Source organism: Pteropus medius, unplaced genomic scaffold (genome assembly GCF_902729225.1).
Source record: "Pteropus medius unplaced genomic scaffold, Ma_sr-lr_union100, whole genome shotgun sequence".
NCBI classification, from domain to species: domain Eukaryota; kingdom Metazoa; phylum Chordata; class Mammalia; order Chiroptera; family Pteropodidae; genus Pteropus; species Pteropus medius.
This window is the reverse complement of record NW_024345601.1, coordinates 4,914,729-4,933,544: the sequence shown is the minus strand read 5'-3', so window position 1 is coordinate 4,933,544 and position 18,816 is coordinate 4,914,729. Positions and strand designations below refer to the sequence as shown.

The window sequence follows — 18,816 nt, the reverse complement described above, 5'->3', positions numbered from 1 at the left end:
AGTGCTTCTCTACATGTGGCTGCTGGTCTACACGGGAGTTTGTGAGAAATGCAAAATCTCAGCCTCACCCCACTCATCCATCTGATATATCAGAATCTGCATCTTAACAATATCCCATTAAAGTTTGAGAGGTGCCACTCTAAGTGGTCTCTAAGATATCCATCATGTAAACCTAAGATACTAAGACCATAAAATGTGTTGTTTTAAAAAGCCCACAATGTGTAGAAAAGAGCAGTGGAGGTGACTCATTTTCTGGAAGTAGCAGCTTTGCATGTCCTCATCTGGGTGGTGCATTGGATGAATTGATGACTGAGCCATATGCGCTAATTTGTCTCTGAGTTGCAGGAACAGAGGCCCAGGTAGCTCAACTTAAAGGGGTTTCTTGCTGTAGGATACATGAGTAATGAGAGCAATGAAATGGATCCAGGCGGGACTTCACACAGACTGGGACCAGAGAGATGTTCTGGACCCAAGGGGGTTGCAGGATGCTGGCCACAAGAGTGTGTGGAGCTCCCTAGTAGGGCCCTGCAGTCACAGGGCTTGCCTGTTTCTCACTGGCTTTGTGTGTTCACCTCTTCAGTTCATTTTTCCTCTTCCTTGAGGATTATGTTCATGTGGTACTTCTGCTTGGACAGAGCCCTATCAGCATCCTCGTTGTCACAACCTGTCAGCCTCTACCCCAACTGCCATCTGCTCCCACTCCAATCTTCAGTGAGAATTTCGGCCCCAAATTAGGAGAGACTGCCCTTCCACTAATAGGTTCCAAAAAAAGAAAAAAAGAAAGAAAGAAAAGAAAAAGAAATGTGGTTCTGTTGGAAAGGCTTAGATTTAGAAAGGTCAGAGGATAGTCAGAAGATTGCTAACAGAGCCCCTTCCTTTTCTATCCCAATAAAATCAAGTGACAGTCATCTATACTCATGCTGGCTTTTCAGCCCTCTGATGAAGTTTCTTCTGGGATGTTGAATTCTTTCAAAGTTCTAAACAGAAATATAAGACCATATGCTCCCCTCTGTTATGGGTTTAATTGTATACCCCAAAATTCGTATGTTGAAGTCCTAACCCCCAGAACCTCAGAATGTGGTCTTATTTGGTATTGGGTCATTATAGATGCAATTAGTTAAGTTGAGGTCACCACAATGGAGCAGAGTGAGCCCCTAATCCAGTACAAGTGTTTGTATAAAAAGGTGTAATTTGAACCCAGACATACACAAAAAGAATGCTGTGAGAAGATGAAGGCAGAAATTGGGATGATGCTTCCACAAGCCAAAGAATGCCAAAGATTGGCATCAAACCATAAGAAGCTAGGAAAAAGGCATGGAACAGATCTTTCCCTCACAGCCGTCAGAAGGAACCAAGCCTGCCAACACCTTGATCCTAGACTTCCAGCCTCCAGAACTGCTAGACAATACATTTCTGTTGTGGTACTTTGTTATGGCACCCCTAGAAAATGAATACACCTTCCAGTGTCAGAAGGAGCAGTCAAAAAAGAGATTTGGCCAGACTCAAGCAATATGGAAAGAACATGGTCACTTTTGTAGGTTACCTTTGATGTCACCAGGCTCTCTCTTTTATAGACAAGATGGCTGATAGCTGATCCAATTACAACTTTTTTCTTCTCCTCTGGAACCTTGAGAAGATCCATCCTCCATTCTCTAACATAGTCCCTCAGAAGAAAAGCAGGCAAAAATTTTCATGATGTAATAGTAGGAGAGAATATGTTTCTGCATTTGGGGCAGTGCCAAGCTGGAGTTGGCTCCTGATGACATCACATAGGTAACTTGAAATGGGTTGTTACACATTTGCCAGCACACTGCTGATTAGAGGACTTGGCTGGCTTCCCTTCAATTACAGCAGTTAGCTACACACTTATTCTACCAGCAACAAAAGGCCAGCTTTGCCTTTGGGAAGAAGAAAATCACCTGAAACCCTAAGGTTTTGTGTTTCCCCAAAATTACAAGTTTTCTAACCATAGTCGCAAGTTACCCAAGACTGTAGAGGGCAACTTTTCTAAGTATTTTAAGTAAAGACCTCACACCTCAGGCCATTTAGCATTCATGCATTCAACAAAAGGATCCCAGAAACACTGTAGGAAATGGGAAATTGAGTACTTGAAAGTGAATAGTATCCATGACAGTGACTAAACATTGATTGCTATGCCAGGATACGCCCATTGAGGAAATAATACAGTAATGTTTTATTACAAGGTTACGCTAACCAGCTATTGGCATTCAGCCCATCTGAGACAGCAAGAAGACCCCTGACATTTAAAAAGCACAATGCCGTTTACAGAGGGGGTCTACAGATTGGGGTGAGGGGGAGGTGGTGATACAGCCCCATTTCAATGCCCAGACCCTTAGGGGTCTTTTTTTTATTAAGTTTATTGGAGTAACATTGGTTACAATTATATAGTTTTCAGGTGTACATTATAATTTCACGGCTGTATACTGTTTGTGTGTTTACCACCCAAAGTCCAGTTTCCTTCAGCTACCATATATCTGATCCCCATTACCCACTTCACCCTCCCCCTATCCCCCTATATTTGACCCCCTTTACCCCATCTACCTCCTCCCTTCTACCCCACCCTGCTACCCTGTGGTAACCACTAGTCTACAGTTCATGTCCATGAGTCTCTGTTTGTCCTGCTCATTTGTTGCTTTTAGGTTTATATCCCACATATAAGTGAAATCATGTGATTTTCAACTTTTTCTGTCTGGCTTATTTCGCTTAGCATGATTTTCTCGAGTTCCATCCATGTTGTGGCAAATGATAGTATTTCATCTCTTCTTATGGCTGAGTAATATTCCATTGTATATCATAGCTTATTTAACCAATCATCTATCATAGGACACTTTGGTTGCTTCCATGTCCTGGCCACTGTGAATAATGCTGCTATGAACACTGGTGTGCAAATATCTTTTGGGATATGAGTTTTCAAGCCTTTGGGGTAAATACCCAGTAGAGAGATTGCTGGATCATATGGTAGATCAATTCTTAGTTTTTTGAGGAACCTCCATACTGTTTTCCATAGCAGCTGTACCAATTTGCAGTCCCACCAGCAGTGTATGAGGGTTCCTTTTTCTCCACATCTTCTCCAACATTTGTTATTACTTGTCCTTAAGAGTCTTTAGGATGAAACTTTTACAAACAAACAGCTTATTTCCTTAAAAGGAAATAAGGAAATAAGCACAGCTACTGTGTGGCTGGAGAGAAATGGATGCACCTCTAAGCAGGTACTCAAGTGAACACTTGGCAGATGTCCCCTTTTCCCAGCAGACATGGATTTTCAATGAGAAGCATTTTTTGGCACCTGAGGCCAAAAGAGAGTCAGGCGAATAGGTGCCATATGCCCTTGGTGTGAATTTACAATGCAGATGGAGCTCGATGCAGCACACCCTGGATGGCTCCTGTCATTTTCCACAGACTTCTGAACTGCTCCAGCACAGTTCAAGTCTGGGTATTTCACTCTCCTCCATCTGTAGCCTCCCCTGCTACAACTAAGAAAGCCTTTTCAAGTGTGACTGTTCTGCAAAGCATGCCAAGCACGTGAAACTTGAGAAAATTTGTTATGACTTATCAGATGACAGCATGTAAATATTTTAGAAAGTGAAGTAAGTATTATAAAAAATACATGATTTCTCATTTGACTTTCCCCCAGACTGTGAGGATGATTCTTTTTGGGTTTCACAGTGACATTTTTGGACAGTGTTGTAGAATTTTGTGAGTGATGGTATATTATATATTCCTATTGTACATTTCCCCTCAATTATTTCAACTATCTTGTCTACCCAAAAGAAAAATCCATTTCTAAAAGATGGTCCCCACCTAAACAAAGGAATGAGATAATTACCTATTACACAAAAACAGTTCTTATGCTTGTCTTTGAATTTTAGCATCTTGTGGATAGGTTCTGATTGACCAACACAGTAATGATAAAAAAGAAAAGGAAAAGGAGGATAACAGAATTTTATCCAGGGTGTATTGTTTGCCAAAGGCCCCACCACTCCCAATTGTTTCACATCTGCTTCACACAAAACATCACCTACCTGGCTCCTTAGGGATTTGAGTTTACATCTGCTAAGTTTGGTCAGTAAATATTTGAGGAGTCAGCAAAGAGCAGGTTGAGAGGAAGGGAAAAGAAAATCTTTCCTCCTTGGTTTATTCCAATCTTTTTCACTTTAACTTCATAGTCTACATGTTGAATTTATAGTTAAAGCAGTCTTCACATTATATATAGGAAGTAGGCGACAGACCCCTATATTATGAGATTTCTAATAATTAACTCCTGTCTTAGTTTAGGATCCCTTAGAAGCAGAAGCTGGGACAAGAACTGAGTTCAAGTAGTTGATTTGAGAGGTCAGATCACCAGTAGTAAATGGGGAGGTTTGACAGGGAAGAAAGAGACCAATAAAGGGTGTGTTATTGAGCCAGCTACCACTGTGAGCAACTGGAGCTTAGTCCCACTGGAAAACTGGCAGACCACGTAGAACACACACTGAAGTTATCCTACCCGATGGCAGGGGGCTCCGGTAAATGTCATCATCTAAGTAAACGCCCCAGCACTTTCGGCCTGGGACAGGTGTGTGGAGCAGCCTTTAGCCTCTTGCGAGAAAGCCCTTAGACAAAGAGATGCCTATGTTGGCATTTGGAAATTCCTATGCACAGAATATATAAGGTATAAGAGATATGGGCTGATACCCATTGCCATCTCTGCTGCAATCTCCGGAGTGCAGTTTGAGTAAAACCTAATCTGAGACCTAAAGTCATTGCTTCCTGAGTAATAAAAGTAAGGCATTGTGTTTGCTGGTCAGAAAAAGATGTAGCCCTTGCATAGAGACTAATGGAGCAACAAAGTCCAGCCCTTGTGGGACACAGTGTTTTATATTGCTCTAACAACCAGAGGAGAATTCAGATAAAACTAGAGGGCCTTGAAAGTGACAATCGATTCGTAAACTTCTTTTCAAATCTTGAGGAAATGCAGCTGCCCCAGGCAACCCTGGCATGCCCTTGGCTGGCACTGATGACTACACCCCAACCTCTTATTAATCATACTCAGGGTTGCTACCAGAGGGAACATCTTAGAAATATTTAAAGACAGGCTATAGAAAATCCTGTGAGGCATGGATGAGACAGAACATTGATTGTTTATTCCCTGGGGGGTTGCAAAGGGCACAAGCACAGATCCCAGGTCATCAGGCTGGAATGTACTAGAGAGGGGTCGCTTGCAAGAGAGTGGCTCAAAAACCACCATCCAGAAAAGCGGGGGCGGGCTGCCTAGGGAGACAGTGATTAATCTGGAATGGGCCAGGCGAGGTCCTGGTGCTGCTTGCTGGAATTTAATCAGAGCAGAGGTCTGACACGGTGTCAGCAAGTACTGGGGCCTCTAGCAGGCAATGAATGCCTCCTGCCGAGGAGCTCTCAGGAATACTCCATGAGCCCTGATTTACACTCTGAAACAAAATGAAGGTTTACAACTGAGCAGGGGCAGCAAGGAGTCTACAATTCAGCCTCTGAAATGGTTGTTGCAGTTACAATCCCTCCCTTCATTTCTGTTAAGTTGATGGGTCAGTGGGTTTCAGGTGACTGCCCCATCCTTCCTTTGGCTTTCCAGGAGATCCTGACACCCTCAGCCCACTCCTCTGAACTCCACAGAACTCAGGGGGGTGCCAGGGCAGACTCTGTGGTGCCCGTGGGTGGCTGCAGCACTCAGCTCTGCAGGGCCAGCCAGCCTCTCTGCTCCTGTGCTTGAGGACCTTCTGGGCACCATGGGAGTATGCTCCCCAGGGTGCGCTCCAGGGGGAGTTACCCCAGGAGCAACTGCCAGCTTCACTGTCCTAGTGGCAGGTTCACAGGGAGTCTCCAAAGAGACTGAACCCAGGTGCCCACAGAGGGGAACTGCTCATCAGTTTGCACATGGTTGTCTTTTCTCCCTTCCTTGTCTCATGCTCCCCCACTCTTCGCTAGTGCTTCCTGAGATCATCTCCCCCTGAATTAATGACCTGCTCCCAATTCTTTATCTCAACATCTGTTTTTGAAGAAACATAAAGTGGGGTCAACCCCTTTAGCCCTATAGTTGTGGCAGTTCTCTGAAAGCAAGCCCAGATCCTTTCAGAAGGATCCATTCACCCACTGCCCCTGCTTGAAGCCCTGTATGACTTTGCTACCACCTCCAACACTCCATGTACAGAAAAGTAGATAAAGAATGAAAACATAAAACAGTAGCATGAAAATATAGCTCAGTTACTGATATTGTGGCAGAGAACCTTCCTAAGCATAAACACGAAGGGAAAATATTTAGCAAAAAAAAAAAGAATAATAATTATTATTATATAGAACCATTAAAAACTTCTGTAAGTCTGGTCATTGTTAAAGCTGAGTAATGGATACATGGGGAGTCATTATACTAGTCACTCCACTTGTGCGGTGCTTAACAACTTTCAAATTAAAAGGTTTTTATTCACACTAAAAAAATTAAAAGCAATTCAGTAGGTGGTTAAGTTGTCAAGAGTAAGAATATACATCTAAGGAAAAGTGAAAAAAGCAATGTTCTAATTTTATACAAATGCCTACTTGTGGTTTGCAATAAAAATTCCAGAGACTGCAATATACTGAGATTTTTTTAAAATGCTCTATCTCAGTGGTCCCCAACCTTCTTGGCACCAGGTGCTGGTGCTCTTATGAGAATCTGATGCCTGATGATATAAGGTGGAGCTGAGGCGGTGATGCTAGCGCTGAGCAGCAGCTGCAAACACAGATGAAGCTTCGCCCACTCGCCCAGTGCTCACCTCCTGCCGTGTGGCCTGGTTTCTAACAGGCCAGGGACCAGTACTGGCCCACAGCCCAGGAGTTGGGGGCCCCTGCTCTATCTGATATAACCTAAATGGAAGTGAACTGATTGAACCGTATGAGTCAGAACAGGCTACTTGATGTTGTGGTAACAAGCAGCCCCAAAAGCTGAAGGGCTTCAAACCACAAAGATTTTTCATTTGGCTACACATCCATCATGGTCAGCAGTGGTCTCTCCTCATCACCCAAGATTCCTTCTTTTAGAAACTCTGCTTGAGGAAATAAACAAAAATACAGACATATATAAAATGATGTTCACTGCAGCACATTAGAAACTAGAAATAGCCTTCTACATATGTCTAAGAAAAGGAGTAAATAAATTACAGAATGACTATAATTAAGAAACAAAAAATTATGGTGTAGAATAATATTTAATTATATGAGGAAATTTTAATGATATAGTGAGAAATAAAATTTTAAGCGAGGCCACAAGGTGAATATATTTTATAATCCTAGTTTTATTCCTTTTTATACTTTTTATTTTTAGTTAGAGTTGACATTTAATATTATTTTATATAGTTTCAGGTGTACAGACTAGATGGTTAGACATTTATGTAATTTACTGTGATCTTCCCAATTAGCCTAGTACCCACCTGGCATTATACATAGTTATTACAATATTATTGACTACATTCCCTGTGCTGTACTTCCAGTTTCATTCTTAAATCTGTTCTTATATTTTGCATTTATTTATGACCTTTTGTATTTCTGCGATGTTAGTCATAATTTCCCCTCTTTCATCCCTGATTTTGTTCATTTGTGTCCTTTCTCTTTTTTTCTTTAGTGAGTCTAGCCAGGGTTTGTCAATTTTATTAACCTTCTCAAAGAACCAGCTCTTTGTTGCATTTATTTTTTCTATTGTTTTTTGTTTTTAATTTCATTTATTTCTGCTCTAATTTTGATGATTTCTTTCCTCCTGCTGACTTTAGGCTTCATTTGTTCTTCCTTTTCTAGTTTTTTAAGATGAAGCATTAGGTTGTTTATTTGGGCTCGTTCTTGGTTTTTGGAGATAGGCCTGTAATGATATGAACTTTCCTCTTATGACTGCTTTTGCTGAGTCCCAAAAGTTTTGATGTGTTGTACTATCATTATCATTCATTTCTATGTATCTCTTGATCTCTCTTTTTATTTCTTCTCTGACCCAGCTATTCTTCAGTAGCATGTTGTTTAATCTCCATGTATTTGTGGTTCTTCCTGATTTCTTTTTGCACTTGATCTCTAGTTTCAAAGCATTATGATCAGAGAATATGGTTAGTATGATTTCAACCCTCGTATATTTGCTGAGACTATCTCTGTGTCCCAGTATGTGATCGATTCTTGAGAATGTTTCATATGCACTAGAGAAGATTGTATAAGCAACTGTTTTGGGATGGAAGGCTCTGTATATGTCAATTATGTCCAGTTGGTCTAATGTGTCATTTAAGTATGTTATTTCTTTATCGATTTGGATGATCTGTCCATATCTGACAGTGGGGTATTTAGGTCCCCCGCTATGTGCATTCTGTTTGGATGATCTGTCCATATCTGACAGTAGGGTATTTAGGTCCCCCACTATGATAGTGTTTTGGTCTGTTTCTCTCTTTAGTTCTGTTAGTAATTGTTTTACATATTTTGGGGCTCCCTGATTGACAGAATGGATATTAATAAGTGTTATGTCTTCTTGGTGCATGATTCCTTTTATCATTATGAAGTGTCCCTCAGTATCTTTCTTTACCTTTTTAATTGTGAAGTCTATTTCATCTGATATTAGTGCCACTACTCCTGCTTTTCTCTGAATGCCATTTGCTTGAAATATCATTTTCCACCCTTCACTTTGAGTCTATATTTGTCTTTGGAGCTGAGATGTGTCACCTGGAGGCAGCATGTGGTTGGGCTTTGTTTTTTGATCCATTCTGCAACTCTGTGCCTTTTTATTGGTGAGTTCAGTCCTTTTACATTTAGGGTGATTATTGAAATCTGAGGTGGTCTTATAGCCATTTTATCTTTTGCTTTCTGGTAGCCCGATGTTTCCATTGCTTCCTTGTCTTTGTGTTTCTGTTTTCTTTATTTTGGTTGGCTTTTGTGGGTTTTCTCTCTGGTCTTTCTTGTTTTATATTATATACTTTAGTTCTGAATCTTTAGCATGTGGTTACCATTACAAATATGTAAAGGATAATTTTATATATATATATATATACAGTCGTCCCTTTTCTTCTGAGTGCCTTATCTCCATTCCCCTTGTGAATTTGGATCATTGAATCCTCCCCTTTTTAGTCATTGTTGTCTCAATTTGTCCCCATGTATGCTGAACATTCATTACAATCTTGCAATAGCAATTCTATTATTGTTTAAGCTTATAATGCCTTGTCCTTAGTAAGGGTTGCACTTCTCTGCTTCTATTTGCCTGATAGTCACCTTATAGCTAATTGTGCATTTTTTTCTATTTTGTTTTAGATGTAAATACTGACCCCTTTCAGTATTTCCTGTAGTGCAGGTCTTGTAGTGGAAAATTCTCTCAATTTTTGTTTGTCTAGAAAGGTCTTTATTTCTCCTTCATATCTAAAGCAGAGCTTAGCTGGATACATTATTCTATGCTGGTAGTTCTTTTCACTTAACAGTTTGAATATTTGATTCTACTCCTTTCTGGCTTGTAAGGTTTGTGCTGAGAAGTCCGATGATAATCTAAAGGGTTTTCCTTTATAAGTTACTGTCTTCTTCTCTCTGGTTGACCTGAGAATTCTGTCTTTGTTGTTGATTTTTGATCATTTTTATATAATGTGTCTTGGTGAAGGCCTTCTTGGGTTGAGATATTTGGGTGTTCTGTTGACTTCTTGAATTCCAAGCTCCAGCTCATTCCTTAGATTTGAAAAATTCTCTTCAACTATTTGCCTGAAAATGCTTTCTAGTCCTTGCTTCTTTTCCTTGCCTTCGATAATGCGCATTATTTTTATGTTTCCTCTCCTGATGGTATCAGCTAGTTCTTGTATTTCTCTTTCATTATTTTTCATTCTTTGGTTTCTCTCTTCTTCCTTCTGATATTTCTAGATTTCTGTCTTCGATATCACTGATCCTTTCCTCCATTTGGTCGGTTCTATTTCCCAAGCTTGCTATTTCATTTTTCAACTCTTGCAGCGTGTTCTTCAGCTCCAGAATATCTATTCTGTTCTTCTTGAGGGTTTCAATCTCCTTGTTCTGCTCATCTAGTTGTTTTTTTAATTCCTGAAATTGTTGATATGACTCTTTTTGGAACTCACCGAGTTTTTTTCAGAAGTACCATCCTGAATTCTGTCATTTAAGTTGCATATTTCTATGTCTGTAAGCTTATTTTCTGGAGATTTTTCTCTTTCTTTCTAAGATGCCTTGTCACCTTGATTGTTCGTGTTGTTTAATGAACTATTTCTCTGCATGAGAATTAATGGAAGTGTATTCTGCTTTTTTTCCAGAAAGAAGATTTATTATATAAAGGTCTCTCTTTAACCTGTTGCAAAGAAGGTGTTTTTCTTTTGGTTTCCAGTAGGTGGCATCTAAGCCTCTTGGATCCCTGCTTTATATAAAGGCTTAATAATGCCTTTTTTTTCTTATATATGTTTAATCGTGCTCACTATTCTCGATCTCAGTCTCTGTCAGTGTTAGTGACAGTTTCGGTAGTGTTTGCTCTGATTCCCCTGGGCTCCTCAGTGTTCGGTCTTGGAGGATATGCGGGGAGGGGTACTCTAGGTTGGGGGTTGAGAGCTGCAGCTCAGCCTCGGTTTTGCAACTGTGGGTGGTAAAAATTAACTGTTATTCCTCTGCCGTCTTACTTCTCTGCTTTCTGCCCTGCCACCGGCCACATGAGCTCACAGCACTCCCAGGCAGGGCTGTTCAGGGAACTAGCCACACCTTCTCCCTTCCCCCTCCTCCTACGGGGAGCTCCGGCTGCTGCGAGAGGCAGCTTCTTTATTTCTCCCAGTCCACCGCCCGACATCTGGGTTTCTGACCTGCGGTAGCTCTTATGCACAGATCTCATGCTCAGACATGCTGGTGTGCAGTTTGGATGTTTTTTGTTGAGTTTTAGATGTTCAGCTTATTGTTGTTTCAAGGGAGAGATCTGGGAATTTCTCTCACTCCACCATGTTTCTCCAAACTCTCCTGATATTTATATATAAAACTGGCAGAAATTCACAAAATATCATCAGTGATATTCTAATCATGGAAGACTATAAATAATTTTTCTTTTTTTCTTTATACTCTATTATCATCTATATAGCAATTATTCTGCAATGAATGATTTTCATAATAAAAAATATAACAACTTTTTTAAAGTCTATCAATGTTGTATTAAGATATCAAGGTGACTGGAAAATAAAACTTAGTATAGTTTAGTGTTTAAGAAAGGGCAAGCACTACCAGAAGGCTGGCCTCACTGGGTATCTACAGATAACACCACTGAGCCAGGACCTGGTCTGGTCATTAGCCCAAGTCATTACACATTGGTTAGAGTAAAGAGACTGACTCACTTTAGCCCCAATCTTCTCAAAGTGAGATTTTCACCTGAGATATAGGTTATGTGCTACGGACATGCAGAACCATAGCACCTGGCTCTAGTTGGAACTTTACCTAGGCTGATGGCAATCAATTTGTGACATTATTTTTATGTTATGAACACAATATAAAATCTGCAAGAACTTTTAAGAAATGAGAGGCTATGTTAGGCTATAACCTAAAAATCAGCAAATTTTAACTCATTGCCCTTTGCCAATAGATTAGAGCAGAGTTTCTCAGCCTCAGCACAATTGACACTTTGGGCCAGATTATTCTTTGTTATGGGGGACATAGGGAACTGTCTTATGCGTTGTAAAACCTTAGTAGCATCCCTGGCCTCTACCACTAAATGGTAGTAGTGCCTATGTGCACACACAAAATTGTGACCACCAAAATTGTCTTCAACAGTGTCAAATGGCCCCTGGGGTGCAAAAATTACCCTTGGTTGGAAACCATAATACTTAAATATCATGTAGTGCCTGAGTGAATAATTCTCATTTGGTGAAAATTTTAGAGAAGCACTAATCCTGCTAAACTCCAAAAGACTGGTTCAAAAACAGAATTCAAAGTGGAATTGTACCATGTACTTAATTTCATCTAAATACACTGCTTTTTTCAAAAAAATTAAATAATATTGTGTGTCGATTATACTTTGATTAAAAATAGTAGTAGGGGAATAGAAAGGGAGTAGGTAATTCCAATGTCAACAATGCAGGCAGGTCTAACTGCCATTCTATTCTCTGAGCATGTGCTACAGAATAAGGATAGGAGACCCCCAGTAGACAGACCATCCTCACTGGCCCAGCTCCTGCTCACAGTGCAGGCTCCTGGGCTGTCTCCCCCAGTTTAATCTCTGGGTGCCCTCCACGCCTCATTTGGGTTTTTGGCTCTTATCACTTATTCTATGGATCAAATTTCCTCTATTGAACTGCCCAATATGGCAATATTTGCCTGACTGAATCTCAATTGACCCAGGATGTTTATTAGGATCATGTTAAATTTGTAAGTTAACTTGGGGGAAATTGATATCTCTGTGATGCTGTCTTTCTATCCAACAACATGATGTGTTGATGTGTCTTTTGAGTGGGTGAAGTCATCTGTGTCTCTCCATAGAGTTTCACAGTCTTATTTAGTACTTGCCTTTTTTTTGAGTTTGTCGGCTTTCTTCTTAAGTATTTTATCCTTCTTGTGGCTAGTGCGAATAGTACTGCCACATAGGACTACTGTGTAAAGCACTATGTAAAGTACTTGGAGCAGTCCCTGACATACAGTAGGTGCTGTAGAAGTGCTTGCTATGATTATCATCCTAGTTTCTTAGTTGTATCCTCCAGCTGATTATTATTTAAATGTAGGTCACATTTGTTGTGTCTTGGTCACTTCCAGTTCCTGTTCAGATGAAGCTGAGGGGCAGAACTGAATCTTGAGACATTGTTTTAACAGTGTAAACCTAAAAATAAAAGGCTAAAGTGAGAAACAACAGCATTTATTTATTTAAGATTGAAAAGAATAGCTATTCAAGAAGCACTGATTCAGGCAGAAACCCAAAGTGTTCTGATTAGAGAGCAAAGGCAAGGGGTATAGAAGGAAGGAATTTCTATAGGTGCAAATAAGCTAACATAGTGATGCTAATTCTAAAGAATGGTTTTCATTTTCAGTCAGGTAGTCATAATATCTGCTTTCTTGTTATCTTTGCAAACAGTTGATTGACACAGATGTTTCTTTAGGCCCAGTCCAAAGGTCATTTTTCTCTGTTTTAACATTCCAAAGGTTTGAGGAGTAAGAAGTATGAGGCAGTTCTTCTAGGATATAATTATTATTGCCTCATGTGTTCTATCTTGCTTAAGAAAATGAAGCTTAATACCCCTAGGAATCAAAGTATTCTTGTGGGTAAGTCTTACACTCTAATACAAAACTAATGTTTGTTACTTACACTTCAGAAACAGGCTGACAGTTGCTCCCTGTGTATCAGTGAGCTAGGCAGCATAACAAATTGCCCCAAAACTCAGTAGCTTACAATAACGACCACTTGAGTGTGTTCATGGGTTAGAGGTCAGCTGGGTTGTTCTGCCAATCTGAACCAGCCTTAACTAATCTTAGCTGGCCTCATTCATTCATCTGTGGTCAGCTAGAGAGCAAGCTACAGTCCGGTCTAGAATGTACTCCCTTGCATGTCTAGCAGTTGTTGGCTGTAAGCTGGGGCAGTAAATTTCACTGGGCTAATTTGTCTGTCATCAACCAGCAGGCAACTTTGGGTTGGTTTCCCATAGTGCAACAGAATTCCGAATGAGAGAACAACTGTATAGGGCTTCTTAAGGCCTATGCTCAGAATTGACACAGAATCGCTTTTTATCCCATTCTATTGTCCAAAGCAATACAGGAGGCCAGCCTGGATTCAAGAAGTGGGAAATAGACCCCTCCCTTTGGTTGGCAAAACTGCAAAGTCATATTGTAAAGGAGCATGAATACAGGGAACCCTGAAAAATTAATCACAATCTACCGCACTCCCTACACCAAGGTTAGAACACTTTTAGCATTGATTGTCTTTCAGCATTGCTTCCTCTCACTAAGCAGCCCACCTGTGAACTGGTTCAGAGGAAAGTTCCACAGATGGTGGGCCTCACCCATTCACCCTGATTCGCATTTGTTTCACTTTCAGAGGGTGCCATTTCTTGACAATGAGCCCACATCTGAGTCTATTTGAGAATGTGACCCCCAGCTATAAGGATGATCTGTTTCCCTCTCTGTCTAGGTTTCTGAGAACAGTTGCTTGTTTTGGTGGAGTTTTCTAGTATTGATACCAAGACACTAAGGACAGTTCTCAGCTAGTGGCTAAATAAATCTTTGCTGATGTATTAAAACAATCAATCACAAGCTAATTAACTCCAAGTCCTGTTAGAAGCAATCGAAATGTCACTTCTCATGATCGGGAGGCAGAGAGACCTTGGAGGAAAGCCAGTCACCTCCCTTCCTTCTGGCATCTCTCTTAAACCACTGAGGCAAGACCATGGACCCCTGGTGGCCATGCAGGGACAGAGTTATTCTGCCATAGTTTCTATTTGCCTTCTCGATCCTAGAGGGTTACCGAGCCGTCTAGGCCAGGCTGTAGAGGGATAGTGTACACTGGCTGCTCGCCTCCCACACTGCATCGCTGCTCTCCTCTCCTCCCACCCAGCCCACAGAGTAGCCCTAGCCCTACTGGCCCCGGGGTCAGAACATAGGAAGCCAAAGGAATGGCCACTCCTGGGTGATGAAGGTGGAAGACAGAGAAAGGGAAAAGAAAAAAAAAGTTTTGTTGAAACTAAGAACATTGAACAGAAAAGCAATACTAACTGTAGGTATTTATAACAAAGCTTGCCATTTATAACTAATTAGTATTTGGTAATAACATTGTGCATAACATTATGTGTTTAAAGTTATTTTTGCTCTATGTTTTACTTGATCGTATTAGACTTTCCTCCTATATTTGGTATTCCCTTAAATATATGACAAGTAAAATGTCATATATTGTGTTTAAAAGAATTATAGTATGATCTATATGTAAAATATATGTATATATATAGGCACATATATACATGTACATATATATGTGTATGTTTGTGTGTTTGCATGCATATACATGTCCATACATGCATGTGTACACATACATATATGTACATGTGCATATTATACATGTGTATATTTGTGTATATATGCATACGTATATATGTAATCTGTAATATTTATATATTTTGGAGTAAAATGTGTATGTTATACTTGCAATATTTACATATAATATAAACTTATATATAAAAAATATATAACTGAATATAAAATAAAAGATATAAAAATATCTTTTCTATCTTTTATAGCTAAGTATAAATGTATATGTATACTTACATTTTTGAGAGAAAATGTCTGAAAGGATACATAAGAATTGGATAATGATTACACATGGGGAGATTTTTTTTTTCATTTGCTTTCCCATATACTTTGACTTCTTACCATGAGAAAATACTACCTTTGTAGCTTTTTAAAAGTAGTTCATTTGAAAATTTTATGGAGATTCTTCCAGCTTTTCTCACCTCGTTATCCCCAACTTAAACTGTAAATTTAGATGGCTTTTTATATTGAGTCTTTCCTGAAAAAAGAAAAAAATGCTCATGGCGCCCCACCAAGATAGTAGTTTTCACAGGCAGACAGAACTGAATCAAGTCACTTCATTCAGCTGCTGAGGAAGCCCAAGTCCTGACCCTCCCTGAGTGGGACCCCCACCCTGGATCAGGGCACCCTCCTTGCAGCCCCTGGAACCTACAAGTGTAGGCATTGGTGGCATCTCTCTTGTCCTCTCACAGGGCCGAGGGGGCAAAGGCAGCATCTATGTGTGGGCCTCTGGGGATGGTGGCAGCTACGACGACTGCAACTGCGATGGCTACGCCTCCAGCATGTGGACCATCTCCATCAATTCGGCTATCAATGACGGCAGGACAGCCTTGTACGATGAGAGCTGCTCCTCCACCCTGGCCTCCACCTTCAGCAATGGAAGGAAGAGGAACCCCGAGGCCGGAGTGGTAAGCACAGCTACTGGCCCTCTGTGAAGCTGTGGAATGCACAGATACCGATATCATGTGCGGATACTGTGATATTATGGGAGAAAAGGGAGTGCCCCCTTTCCCCAAAAAGTTAGCGCATGTTCTGAGGGGAGATCCATCTTATTCCAGGCTTGATAATGCCTTGTTATTGAGATAGAGATGTACATACCACATATGAATCGAAAGCAAAAAACGTGATGACCCCCTTCCAACTTATTTTTCATAGATTGTCTTTCTCGTTTATTGTTTTGGTTTACAAATAATTATGAACTCTGGTTTATCAAAAAGTTGCCCAGGCAGGTCACTTATAAAGAGAACTAATATTAAGAATTTGGGCATCACATCACAACCCCATCTGAGCCAAGAAGCCATCCATGTAGTAAAGTAATTAAAAAATAGCATCCATGGGTATTTTTTAGGGCACACACATGTATTTTCTCAGAAAAAAAGAGTAGTGATTTTCATCAGTGTAAAATGGATCAATGATTGAGAAAACAAAAATATTAAAAATCACAGTATTTATTGTACTTTTCCGAGCGGCTCTTCCTTCTTGGGCAACTAGGTATAATGGTGAATTTTTTGAGTCCCTTAGAAATATATATCTGTACATTGTAATGAACCTTTTTTTATCTCTTCCTCTCTCTGGGTATTTCCCTCACATATCAGCCTTTCCTCATACGTCCAAGCCAGGAACTTGGTAGATGTTTCAATAGTCCTGCTGAATTAGTTACACCCTGACCAGCTACCCACCTCAGCTGGGGCTTCTTATGGGTGGATAGCAAGAACTCAGAATACAATCACTGCCAACCAGTGCTTCTATTCCAAATTCTCACGTGGGTCCACCTTGGCAAGCTGACCAGGCTCTCACATGAGATCGCTTTACCTACAGGAGATACAGACTTTGGCCTGGCTCCCCCCATGAGCCCTCCTGGGTTCCTCCTTAGTCTTGAAGAGAATAGAGAGTGTGCTAGCTCCTCCCAAGCAGAAAGAGACTTCAGCTCCTCTTATCCTACACAGAAAGAGAGAAGAGCAGCAGAAAGAGACAAGCAAGGGAGGCCCCAAACCTGTTCTGTTTGTAATGCTTCACTACTCCCCCTGGAAACTCCTTTCCCAAAGGCCTCCCAATGGTGATATTTTGTCTTCAACTTTATCTAGGACTATCTTTCTACTTGGGCTGGAAAAGTGCCTTGAGTTCCCTCTGAATATTGTAATTTTCTCCAATAGATGCCTTTAAACATCCCTGGTACTTTGTTCCTCAAAATAATAGGCCCAGTTGAGGATCCTACAGAGTAGCAAGGATAATTCTTATAGTTCATACATGATTTTAATGAAAACCTGACTCTTACAAACATTGAAAATGATGTTTTCCTCTTTGTGAAAGTTCTTTAAAACTTGGTTGGTCATTAAGAAGATCTCCCCACTTAAGAAGAATTGTGGAGGTAATCACTCACATATAGGTTATCTTGGCTCGACATGTCTCAGAATCTCTCCATGAATTTTAGATGTAGAGAAACATTTTCTTGTAATGGCCTCTCCTTCTAGCAAGTTTTAGCTGAGCATGTTATTCTTCCTCTTTGGGAATGCCATTATTTCCTTCCTGAAGGGAAAATGCTGATACAATGGCCCTTGGGTTTTCTGAGAGCTGATCCCAAGCAACAAAACTCACCATTGCATTGACTATGGTGTTGGTATTGACTAGTCATTTTCTACCTATCATGTTTCCTTTTAGGATCCAGGAAATAAATTTCTCTAGTCTGTGAAATAGCTACAGATATTCTTCTCTGAACAATTACTTTTATTTTTTTATCTTGTAGATGCTGTAACTACAACTCATTGTGTGCCCCTTTTTGCATGGGCTACTAGGAAGCTCAGATAAAAATGTATGACAAAATAGATAGATATATGAGTGCTAAGTTTATTCTTACCTTCATCTTAGTATTCTTCAGAACAAAATTGAGCTTAAATAAAAGAAATGAATAGTCTTCTGCTCCATATTGTTTTGGGGTTCAAAATAGTGTGATTTATTCACTCATTACTCAATATCTTCCCTTTCAGGCAACCACAGATTTGTATGGAAACTGCACTCTGAGGCATTCTGGGACATCCGCAGCTGCTCCTGAGGCAGCTGGAGTGTTTGCACTGGCTTTAGAGGCTAAGTATGTTTCCAGCTCGAGGCCAAGGGGCAGCTCTGCAGGGTGTTTTAACATGTATCTCTCCACCCAACACCAGATGTCCATGGCAAAAGAGGGTGTGAGAGCCCATGAACAGTCAGGGTCAATGAACTCTGGTGGGATTTTCTAAATGAACCATAGGCCATAAGTCTCTCTCTCTTTCTCTCTGTCTCTCTGCCCTCTCTCTCTCTCTCTCTCTCTCTCTTCTCCCCTCCCTCCTCCCTCCCTCCCTCAAAACTACATCCCTAGGACAGTGCAAGACCCCAACTCCCAACTGCATATATTAATTACTTACTCAGATACAAAATAGGAGCATGGAGATATTTTTTCTTTAAAAAAACTTCTCTTTATACTTTGTGTATCCCTTGGCTATTTTACTCCAATAATACAATCAGCTAAATGAAGGAAAACCATTACCAGCCTTAGTATCTAGCAAGGTATGTCAGAATGTGTGGCAAACAAGATGCTCCCATTCAAAATTTGTTAACTTATAAAGTGGATTCACTTTTTAACACTGAGACAAGGTGGGCAAAGTCATGCAGTAGAGACCAAGAAATGGGATTTATTGGGAAACTTTCCAAGCTATAGGTAAAAAAAGAACTATCTCTCTGTTGTCACCCTCCCACAGAGAGGCCACATATCACTACTGCTGGGCACACCTTGGATATGAGCATCAGCCAAGGTACTTGCCCACCTGCTACTCTATATTCTCTTAGTGCAAGCCAGAGGCTGGC

At 40.5% G+C, this 18,816-nt stretch overlaps 1 protein-coding gene across 1 annotated transcript in view; it reads left to right on the top strand.

The window, feature by feature from the left end:
- Window positions 1-18,816, top strand: part of PCSK2 (proprotein convertase subtilisin/kexin type 2) — a 246,318-nt gene that overhangs the window by 209,034 nt on the left and 18,468 nt on the right. Inside the window, exons 9-10 of the mRNA XM_039874445.1 lie at window positions 15,675-15,890; window positions 17,967-18,067. Coding sequence (XP_039730379.1) covers window positions 15,675-15,890; window positions 17,967-18,067 — 317 coding nt within the window. The remainder of the gene's footprint in view (window positions 1-15,674; window positions 15,891-17,966; window positions 18,068-18,816) is intronic.